The 12,032-nt window shown below is 40.4% G+C and overlaps 1 protein-coding gene across 2 annotated transcripts in view; it reads left to right on the forward strand.

Annotated features, from left to right (window-relative positions):
• BLTP3B (bridge-like lipid transfer protein family member 3B) overlaps positions 1–12,032 on the forward strand; it is a 95,543-nt gene that overhangs the window by 43,916 nt on the left and 39,595 nt on the right. For both annotated transcript variants that reach the window (XM_067559734.1, XM_067559736.1), the window contains 3 exons: positions 803–965; positions 2,474–2,512; positions 6,255–6,346. In XM_067559734.1, the coding sequence (XP_067415835.1) occupies positions 803–965; positions 2,474–2,512; positions 6,255–6,346 (294 nt within the window). The remainder of the gene's footprint in view (positions 1–802; positions 966–2,473; positions 2,513–6,254; positions 6,347–12,032) is intronic.

A 12,032-nucleotide genomic window follows, 5' to 3' on the forward strand; every position in this document is an offset into this window, starting at 1 on the left:
TTGCTTTAAATAAAATAGTATAACATGTACTGTATATGTGTCATCTTCGAGATTTCTCAGTTTTAAAAATAGAGAGGACCTTGCAGTATAGTCAGATTGTGACACTTGAAAGTATATTCTGACAAAAAAACATTTATGGTTGGATTTGTAATCCTGGCTTTGAATTGCGACATGGTAAATATACCAGAATCCTATGCAATAGAACAGTTTCTATCATATGTTCTTGATAAATTCTGAAATTAAACTCTTGTGAATATTTTAAGTATAGTTTATACAAGATTATTTTGTCAAGTTTAAAGTGCGAGTAAAATCAGAAAAGTGATTTTGTAAAAAATAGCACCTTCTTACTCAAAAGATCTGCCGCCTAAATGTATTCATGGTCATATCTGCTTATTTAAGGAAAAAATACATTTTCACTAGTTTTTTTCCTGTTAGCCCTACAGAGCCAAAACAGTTATAAAGAGAAAGAGCCAGATTCTGTTCTGGCTCACATAACTTCAAAAGAATCGTTAACCAAATTCTAAGTATAAAATCTTTATTCCTGATGACCCAGAAAGAATATATCTTAATTATTAGAGTCCATTTGTTTACTTGTAAATGGATCAGGTTTGATATGGAAGTAATTGAGGGACAAATACCAGTGAAACTTCTTAGGGCCATTTTTACCAAGTCTAACTGTACTTTAAAGCCTGTTCTTTTCTGATTATTATTTTGCCAATTTATATGAATTGTGAGCTATGACCTGGATAGCTAATTGCTCTGTGCGACATTAACTGAAGTTTTAATACATATTCTCTTTTAGGTTCACCAAAAACCTGTCACCTGACAAGATCAATCTGAGCACACTGAAGGGGGAAGGTCAGCTGACCAACTTAGAGTTGGATGAAGAGGTACTTCAGAACATGCTGGATCTTCCAACATGGCTTGCTATAAACAAGGTCTTTTGCAATAAAGCAGCTATTAGGGTGAGCATTTTATTATGCATATTTATTATTGTATTATGTAACAATAATTAATCAAGACTTTGTCTCTTTTCCATCTTTTCTGCCTTCTTATTAAAACTTATTTTCAGGAGGTCAGAAATGCTAATTCTGAGTTTCATAATTAAGTTCCTACTTGAATTGCGGGATGATTGTCAAATAATTGCAGCTGAGTTGTGAACAAAACATGGATAATCGCGGAAAAGTAGTAATGGACCTTTATTATTTGCGGTAATTTGGAAAAGCCAGAGAAGATCTATTTGTTTAAGAAAAATTTGCTGGAACAATGTAAACACTCAAGTATTATGCTATGCCAGCTATTTTTGTTGATAATCAGACATTTTGCTGCAACTATATTACAGTTATTAACACACGGGGCTGACAGCCAAAGTCCCAGCCGCTATTAGCTCAGATAACTGTGATTCTATTGTACTAATGGGGAAAAAAGTGTGTGTTGCAAACCTCAAAATGTATGCGTTGTGGGCTGTGCTAATTAAAATCAGAATTGCGATAGATACCCAATATTGTGGGATCTACAATTTCCACAATATCGCAAATTAAATAAGGCCTTTTTCATAATGTTAAAAATTTGCTGTAAGTATTGTTTAACGGTTTCATAAAAGGAGGAAGAGGCAGTAGATATTAGAAATTTTTCTTAGTTGTTGTCCCTTGTAAGGCTATGACAGAAGCAATGAAAATGAGCAGTGATTTAATTATTTTTTCTTTATCCAAGTGGAATTTTCCTCCTATACACTTTCAAATGGAGCTAGGGATTGTACATTTTTGTGGAGAAAGCTATTGGCGTTTTCTTTGACTATGTCATACTGCCTGCTTTAATTATTCTTTGTTCTCTCTGACCCTCTTTTGTGTGTGACTTTTTCTGCCAGTTTCTTTCATATGGCATCATCTTTTTTTACCCTTTCCCGTCCATCAGAAGCCATACATTATGGTGACGTACTCTGCCTGAGAATTGGACATAACTCTCTTTGGAGCCAGTGGATGATGCTCCTTCAGTCCCTGTTGCTAGGAAGTGATGTGATACACAGCTCTGCTGCCATCCTCTCTCCCAGAGCATGCTAGAATGGGAATTGAGAAAGCAAACTATGGTGATTTATAACGTAACATAGCAAATGTGGCTTTTTATTTTGTTTTTAAGGCAGGAATGTGAAAAACTGTTAGACTTCTCTTTTGCCTGGCAACACAAAGTTAGAGACAGATTAATTTTTCAGTCCTTTTTCCTTTCTACTACCAGTAGCTCCTAAACTACATTTCCTGGTGGCCACATGACTTTGTGTGTTAAATGATGTATATTTCTCACCTAATACAAATAACAAATAATAATTTTAGTTTCAAATAATCACATGCAACTCTAGCAGTTCGGTGTAAATTTTATTTTTGTATCTAGAAAATAAAAATGCTAAAAGATGCCTTGGTTACTACATATTTTCGTTAGTGTTTGTTTAATTTGCTTTAGCATAATGTTTATCTTGCAGATACCATGGACAAAATTGAAAACTCATCCAATCTGTCTGGTAAGTTCTGAAATCAACCCAAAAAGGAGCTCTATATAATAATTTTTCAGGAATGTCATTCTTTGTATCACTCAGAAGCCTAAAATGTCTGTTGAGTTATTGTGAAGTGATGAAAGCAGCTGCAATCATAGTTGAGAGCTGTTTCGTTCAGCATAGTACCAGGTTGAATCATCACTGGGTTTTGCGATCTTCTACTGTCCAGGTTTTAAGTTCTTAGCTGTTTTGACTTTACAAATTACACCCTTGCAGTGTACAGCTATAGTAAGGCAAGTATCTGTGCCATGCCAAGACTCCTAGGCCATTGTGATATCAGCGGTAACGTAACCAATTATTACCTTTACTCAACAGCTAATTTGCATGCAGCATTTTAATTGGTTGTATTAAGGCGACTGCATAGATGGTGGATTACTTGGCCCACTTGCCACACTTGTGTCCCACTGCCACTCAGACAAATAACACAAAACTAGCAATACAGTCCCCCTACATGCAAATGAACACAACCAGCATACGCAACAACCCCAAATACACATAGCCTCTTACTGCAACACCCACTCTTTCACTGCCTGTACAAATCCACACACCTCTCCCAACATAACACAACTCATACACAAATAACACATCTATCTGCAGAACAACACAACCAGCATACACACTAACCTCAGACATCACTCTGAAGACTAGAATGTCTGTTGAGTCAATGTGAAGTGATGGGAGCAGCTACAGGCATGGTTCAGAACTCCTTTTGTTTTGAATATCACCAATCATAAATTATCACTGGTATTTCTGGTCTGTTACAATCCAATTTTTAAATTTTCAGCCATTTTTGGCTTGCTTTTACACATGACTTCACAAATAATATCATAATGGGGTATATGTACTCTACGCTGGCCCAGCAACCAAAGGGTTAATACAGGCACTGCTGGCCACTGCAGCCTCAGAGCAGCTGGAAGGATAAAAAGGACTGAGAAGCAGGCTGGAAAAAAGAACTCCTATCAACAAACTGCTATAGAGCCACCCAGGGATGATACCCCAAGAAGAGATGAACAGACCAACAGCTGAGCCTGCAGAGGCTAGGGTGAAGGTAGGAAGGAGCTCAGGGCTCTGTCAGTGTCTGGGAACCCTGAACCTGCTTGTCTGGCTACAGAGTCCTGAGCTGGAACCCAGTGGAGTGGGTGGGTCTGGGTTCCCCTACCAACCCCTGATGGGCCTGAGATCAGAGAGAGAGAATTCTCCAGATTCTGAGGTACCAGGAATAAACTTCTCCCCAGACATCACAGAAGTTAAAGTAATACAATTGTGTTCTGATTCAACTGCTTGATTATGAAGTGCGACTGCAAGATCAGGAAAGTAGTTTAAGATATGCCATTCTTAAAGATCACATACTGTGACCTAAAATGGCAATGCCTGGTTGTTAGCTAAGAGCATGTCTGCACTAAAAATGTAAGTTGACTATGTTAGATCAACTTACAGATACCGCAGCAATTACTGTGGTGGTTCATGTCCACACTGCCCTTCTTCTGTCAGTTTATTTGCATTGTTAACCTACCTTTTGGCCCTCTCACTAGGGCTTGAGGGAAACAGAGGTCTCCCTACCCTGATCCTCTGTATGGCTAGGCCTGGCTAACCCTGTTCCTTCCTTGAACCTCTTGCACTTCCTTTTGTGCCTCTTCTTGTCAGCCCTGGGCTGATGGGGTAATTGGTTCAGCTGGCCACCCTGATAGACTAGTTACCCCCGTCAGCTTTCTCCAGGGGGAATAATTAATATCTGAGTGATCAGAGTGCAGGCTCACCTGTTTGCACCCTGCACAGCAAGGTTTAGCTTAAGTTTGCACCTCTATTTATATGTGGTTTAGGTAGTCATGTAGTTAGTGGTGCGCTTGCCAGAAATCAATTGTCTTTTTGTTAAAAACAAAGACTTTCAAGAAATCAGTCTTTTAACGTGGCAAATGTTTTAAGTTCTTTTTGCTCACAATTAAATTGGCCTTTCTATTTGTACTTGTTATGCAAAATAATTTCAAGAAGGACTCTGGCACAGACTCTGTGTAGCAATTTTCTGCACCAAAATAAAAGTGATTACCAGTCTTTTTAGTGGGGCATCTATTTGGTAAAGCCTTAGGCAAGCTGCATTGTTTATTTGTATTACAGTAGCCCAGTCAAGTCAGGGCCCCATTGTGCTGGGTACTATACAGGCATATAGTACAATGTAGTCCCTGATCCACAGATCTTACTACCTTATTTTAAGAAAAGACGTAAGAGATTAGTGAAACAAAGAGAGAAGGGGTAGAGATGTTGAGTTAGATAAGTATATTTTATTTGTGCAGTGGGGGTTTCTTTTGTATTTTCAGTCTTTTTTGTTATTCATTGAGCAAGGTAAGCAATTAGCTGTAGTTTCAGCTTGTATCAGCTAGCTGCACATTGTAGGCATCATAGAGTTAATTTTAAGGAATCAGATAAGTTTATGAAATTTTTGGGAGGCGGAAGGGCGTTCAATGTATCAGGAGCAGCAGGAAAGAAAAAAGCAAAGGTGTTTGTGGGAGAACTGGGAGATTGAAGCTGGTATCATAAGAGTGAAGGAGTGAGATAATAGAGCTGATGGGTATGACAAGGCAAAATTCTGAAGGAACTTGAAGGTAAGGGCAAGATGTTTATATATGTGGTGGAACTGGGGAGCCATGGAGAGACTCATAATGAGTGGGTGAAGTCAGAACGATGGGCCAAGAAGATAATCTTAGCAGTACATTTTTTAACAGACTTGAGAGGGGGCAAAGTTGCAGTAGGCCAGACTAGAGGGAAAAAAGGTTGCAGGAGCTGAGTTTAAAAAATAGGTATTCTCCTTAGCTGTTGTTATAAATTTAAGCTATGACCGTTTTTAAAATCAATGGGCAAGGATACTGCTTCTGCATTTAGATATTCTCTTCCTGGGAATGACAGTGTGTTCTTTTTTTTCGATCATTTGTTAAATTATTAGGCAAGGTGCAGTTGAGCTATTTAATTATATCCTTCAATCTCAATGGGATTTGAGTGTCTCACTCTCTTAGGCTCCTTTTTGAAAAGTCCAGTCTCTGTTATGAAAAAATAATGGCAAAGATGACCGTTGTATATTATGTCTGAAAAACTGCAAATTATACCAAATTGATTGAAGATTCACCTCTGCCAGTTTTCTTGTAGATACAAAATGTTTTAAAGATATCAACAAAAAAAGTCTGGAGGCCGTTGATGAATTTCAACAATAGACCAGTTTCAAACACTTTCTAGTAAAAATGCCTGGAGGGAAAAAAAAAAAAAAAAAAAAAAACCTAGAGAAAATTCAAAGGGCATAAAACCTAATATTATGTGAAACTTCACACTGAAAGGACAGACTGTGTGTAGAGAAAATCAAATGTCTTCCTCATTTTATACCCATTCAGAATTCAGCCTTTGAGAAATATACTACAATGTGATGGATAAAATATTTCATGGACTAGAAATCAAGAAGTATATAGAGTTTATACATGACTGTGAAAGTCTAGTAGAGTTGAAAAAAAGTGATATCTGATATAAGTATTGTATAAACAAAAGTCCAAAAATGTAAATTGTTATGTATTCTGCTAAAGGTTTTCTAGTAAAATGCTATACCAAAGAATTTTTATGAAAGATTTTTACTTAATGTTCTTACTATTTTTTAATTTTGAGATATCTGTTATCTAATAATTTACTGCAGTAAAGTAAAATTTGTACCAAATTTTTTTGTGTATTTTTCAAGTCCCTGGATAAAGTAATAATGGAAATGAGTACTTGTGAAGAACCACGTGTCCCTAATGGACCATCACCTATTGCAACTGCATCAGGACAGAGGTCAGTTGTAAATTTTTGAATATTGACATGCACTTGATACAAAATAATGTTTCAATTGCTGAACATAGTTTGAAAAGGGTCAACAGGGTGAAAATGTTAGAAAATCAGTTAAAAGCTGGAACTAGTTACATCATGGGAGGACATTCAGATAATAAAAAATTGAATAATTGCCCGTGAACCCAGCCTATTTGATTTTGACATTGATGATTCAATGCCTGCAGAAAGAAGCTACAGGGGATCCTCTATGAGAGGAATGATTAATAATGGATGTGAAGGGTAGGAACTTAACTGTGACTCTCCAACATTTGTGACAGAATTGTTGCAACTGCAAGAAAAAGAGACCTACATTTTGAGAGTTGCAGCATACTAATTTACTCCAATGGGTCCAGTTAGTCAGAATAACAGATTAACCTCCTGTATCCCACAAGCCATAAAATGTTATGATTAGGAAGAAGCTGGCAAAGATCAAAAAATCCTTCATATACAAAACTATGGCTTCCACATTTTTATATTTTAGTAACTTCATGTGACTTCAAAGGGGGAAACGTCTCTGTTTTGGGACATTGTGATGTTGGCTTCCCAGGGAGCCAGATTGAGAGAGTTTAAACAGGGCAAACTGCAAAGAATAGGGAAGGCAAAGCCCTAAATACTTGTGTGTCTCTTCCATAAGACATACCAGGCCAGCAACAAACAATTTCCGATCACCACAGTGGTCATTCAATAGACAAAACACAGTTTCCTTGAAATTATCCAGCCCTTTGGCTAGCCCCCAGATAGCCAAGTCAAATATGAAGGGGATTACTGAAAATCTTTATCATCATATGTAAAAAAAAGTTCTAGTAATCCCAAAGGATCGGACACCTTACCAAACAAGTCAATGAATAGTTCAGATCTTACCCAAATACACACTTTAAAGCCAATGCTTATTAACTAAACTAATATGTATTAGAAAAAAAAAGGAAAGAGGGTAATGGCTAAAAAGATCAAAATAAAATTATAAGTCAGTTTCAAAGTAGAGAGAACTGAATTTCAAAGTTCTTAAATTGGAAAGTCTCTGAAATTACTCAAATAGCTTGAGGGTCTTCAGTTCTTGTTTAGAGTTTCTTTGTTAGAAATCCAGTCCAGAGAAATGAAGACTAAATAGTCCATGTACAGAGTTTGTTCAGATTTTCCCATGAGAATTAGTAGGGTGATTCCAGGCTTGTGCTGGGACCCCAGTCTTGCAATCCAAACTTTCTCTGACAAGATTTCTTGTCCAGATCTGAGATAAAAAGGATCAATCCACTAGACTTTTTTATAGATCCGTGCAGGTTTGCTGATATCTTCTTGACAGTAGGTACCTCCTTGAACAATTAATAGGTGATTACTTGTGACTTTGAAGTATCATCTCATATGTCCTATGCACACCGTAACTAGCTAAATTATCAAAAGGTAATGGGCCATTTACAACCATTCACAGAAATAAAAACACTTGTATTCTTACTGACATTTAGATGGAACTTCAATGTATCTTCCTTTGATTTTTGATTAACAATATAATAACAGACAGGAACTATTTGGTTACATCGATAATCACTAGCAAGATTAGAGGTAATCACAGACATGTATCTACTTCCAAACTTTTAACAATGCAAGATTTAACCTCAAAGTCTTAGCTGTTTACAATGAATGACCCTAATTACCATTTATATACCTTTAAACATGTCCTCAAGGTTGATTTTGGATTATTTCAGCCTGCTAGGCTCAACCCTTTCTGGCCCAGTGTCTCAGACCATCCTATCTGCTTCCCATTTGCTCAATAAAGAGAATATCCTTGTCAGGAATGGGTCTGTAGCAGAGCCAGTCTGCAAGCAGGGTCCACAGCAGAGTCCATCTTTGGACAATCTAATGAGAGTAGCTGGGCTATAATAAGCTGCCTAGCTGGATACACCACTTGATTGGTTGGAAGAGTCAGCAGACCGGCTCTAAAACCCAATAGCAGCAGCAGTTCAGCAACTGCTCAAAGCATTTGTCCCTGACTGAGAGAGCTCCTGCTCCTGCCTTGTACCCAGTCTTGCCTCACTCCAGGTAACCCAGTACCCATCTTTGTCTCCAATTTTGATCTCTGACTGTATTTCTGAGCCTGAGCTCCTGACTCCAGCTCTGACCCTGGATTCCAATTCCTGGCTACTGATGCCTGCAGTAACCACTATGCCTAATGCCTGCTCTAACCATAGGCATGACCACCTGTGTCCTAATCACTGACAGTTTGAGCAGCCCCAACACAGACAATAAGAGAACTAGAGCTGATACAGTGTGTATGGATTCTTCAAATACTAATATCTCTGCAATGGAGATAGTGGGAGCCCTATAGGCATTGCAGGTCCAAGTTGCTGCCCTACAGGGACAGAATGTGGCCCTGCAAGCTAAAGCTGTGGCGCCTTCAGCTCCAACCCCTGCTGCCCACAAGGCCAAAGTCTTTCTGCCTGACAAGTTTAATGGTGATTGCGACAAATTTTGTAGGTTCCTAAATCAGTGTTGGCTCCAGTTTCTGCTATGCCTGTAGTCCTACACCACTAACCAAGCCTGAGTGGGATTATCAGCTTGCTTACTGGAGAGGCCCTGGCTTGGGCATTTTCACTCCTGGAAAAATCAAGTGCACTTCAGGGACAATTTGAGCCTTTGTTCGAGCTACACCTAAGTGGCAAGCCTATGGCTGAAGCAGCACCTCAGGTGTTGCAGGGGGAATGCCGGCCAGTTGTTAAATATGCATTGGAGCTCTGTCGCTTGGTAGTAGACACAAAGTGAAACAAGGCCACCCAGTGTTGCTGTTTTCTGGCTTGGCCTAAATGACAATATTAAAGGTAAACTGGCATGAGTGAATCCCTGTCTGGGCTGGATGCTATAGTCGACGATGCATCAAATGTGTCCACTGCTTGACTGAATGCAGTCAAGAAAAAATATGTTCTCCTGGCTCCTACCAGCCCTTCTAGTGCTGCCCTCCCACTCATCATCACCAATCCCTTCTCCATTGCCCGAACCCATGCAAATTGATCATGTCACGCCCCACTATCCAATGTGGAGAAGAATTTATGCCAGGTATCAAGCCTCTGCCTATACTGCAGGGGACCAGGACACTTTGCATCAAATTGCTCTGCCAACATTTAGGTTGCACCTGGGTTGGGAAACACCGAGCCCTGGCCCTGATAACGGGAGTCTTGGCTGGACTGGCACCCTGACCTTTTCCATAGCAGTACACACCAATACTCATCTACCATGATCCAATTAGTGCCCAACTCCTTTCCTACCCTGACAACCTGCGATACTTGACACCAACCTAGAGGCGCTGGTGGACTTGGGTGCTTCAGGAAATTTCATGAACCTGGAGTTCGCTCGAGCACACAACATCCTCATCCAGTGCAAGGACTCTCCTGAGTTAGTGGAGTCCATAGATCATTACTGTCATCGGGACTGGTCACTGTTGTATTGATTTCAAGGGCCAAGAGAGTTGAAGATGTTTGTAAACTCTTTCACTGTCCAGCATTAAAACAGGTGATATATTAAAAGATTCTCTAGCCTGGCTGCATCCGTAACAATGCTCTTGCAAAAGAGGCCTGGTTTGCGAGTCCTCAGAGGCTCAGGTCAGCCTATGATCAGCTGAAGAGGGGATTCACCTCTGCCCCATCCTGATTCACCCACATCCCATTAAGTCATTTATGAGAGGCTGACCCTCAAACTTTTCCATAAGTGCAATATTATCTCAACATGAAGGCCCATGCAACCAACTCTGCTCTGTGCTTTTTATTCTCAGAAGCTAACCATAATGGAGAAAAAATGAGATATTTAGGCAAAGAACTACTGACTTTCTAGGCAGCTTTTGAGTAGTGGCACCACATCATAAAAGGTGCCCAATTCCTGGTCTAAGTCCTGACAGAGCATAAGAATTTGGACTACCTCTGGACTGCTTGACGCTTCAGCAAACTTCAGATTCACTGGTCCCTCTTCTTCACTCACTTTGATTGTCCCGCTGGAACATAAAGACAACCCTTGAGATAGAGGAGGCGATTCTGTAGTCTGAACTCAGATGGTCAGGAATCAAGGCCTGCAGCAGAACTGTGTGCTGGGCAACCTAATGAGCGTACCTGGCGTGTTGTAGGCTGCCTATTTGGCACCTCCTGATTGGTTGGAAGAGTCAGCAGACCAACTCTTAAGCCCAGTAGCAGTTCAGTGGCTTCTCAAAACATTCTCCTACAGCTGAGATAGTTCCTTTGCCTGCTTGTTCCCAGTCCTCCTGCCTTGTTCCCGTCCTGCTTCTGTCTTGGACCCAGCTTTGCCCTGCCTCACTCCAGGTAACCTGATTCTGACCCTGGGCACTGATTCCTCATTTTTGACTTCAGTTCTGGTCTCTGAGGGTACGTCTACACTGCAAAAACAAAAAACAAACCTAAAAAATGAAAGACCTACAGCAGCAAGTCTCAGGCTTGTGCTATGGCTCTAAAAACAGCTGTGTAGATATTCCTACTCGGGCTCTGAAATCCACCCTTCTCCCTGGATTCAGAGCTGAAGCGCTAGTCTGAGCGGGAACATCTACATAGCTATTTTTAGGGCCATAGTATAAGCCTTGAGATTATGTCTTCACTGATGGCGGCAAATTCGCCGCTATCAGATGGATTTCTCTGGATCGACTGAGTGGTCAGTGAAGACCCGCTCAGTCAATCCAGAAATGGACGTATTAAGACCACCTTCTCAAGTGGCGTTAGCGCTGCGTCGACAGGAACACGGTTCTTGTTGGCACAGTGCAGTGAAGACGGCACGCAGAACCGAAGCAGAGAAGTCAATGGGAGTTATGCAAGTTTTTTGTGTAGCTTGCATAACTCCGGTCGACTGCCACCAAATCTCGGAGATAAGTGTAGACAAGCCCTGAGTCAGTAAACTTGGGCTCTGAGACTCATTGCTTTGGAGGGTGTTGGTTTTTTTCTCCCACAGTGTAGACCTACCCTTATTCTGGTTCACACCCTTACCCTGGGCTTGGAGTCTTGGCTTGCGTCTCTGGCTATAACCATTGGCTTTGGATCTGACCAATGACTCCAACTCTGATCTGGGCTCTAATTCCTGGCTATTGATACCTGCTCTGACCACTAGGCACAATGTTTGCTCTAACCCATAGGCACGGCTGCCCAGATTCTGGTCACTGACAATCCTCAAATGAAAGTTTGAATTTGAGTTAGATAGTTTGGAAGGCTTACTGAGACACTGGGAATTGATGATCACTGAAGAGCAGCCTACCCAATCTTGAAAAACACAATTGAAACAATTTAGGATATTAACGAAGAGTTATGCAAGTTTAACTGCTGAATTGAAACGAACTAAGTAATGGTATGTTTAGAGGTATACACATGTATAACTGTGGTCCCGGTCATAGAATCTTGGAAGATTAGGGTTAGAAGGGACCTTAGGAGGTCATCTAGTCCAACCCCCCAGTCAGTCAATTGGATCTGCTTATATCAACCATCTTAGGGTATGTCTACACTGCACTGAAGAGTGAGCCTCTCGGCATGGGTAGACAGACTTGTTTGAGCATAGCTCGCATTAGGGCATCAACACAAGTCTGTGGACCCAGCTTGGGAGGCTCACTCCCAGAAGCAATGTAGACATATCCTTAGAGGGCCAGCTTGCCCTGTGACAGAGAGTTTGCCTGTATCAATCT

This window comes from Emydura macquarii, unplaced genomic scaffold (assembly GCF_026122565.2).
Source record: "Emydura macquarii macquarii isolate MOO-44397 ecotype Brisbane River unplaced genomic scaffold, CSIRO-AGI_Emac_v2 contig_2205, whole genome shotgun sequence".
Lineage (NCBI taxonomy): Eukaryota > Metazoa > Chordata > Testudines > Chelidae > Emydura > Emydura macquarii.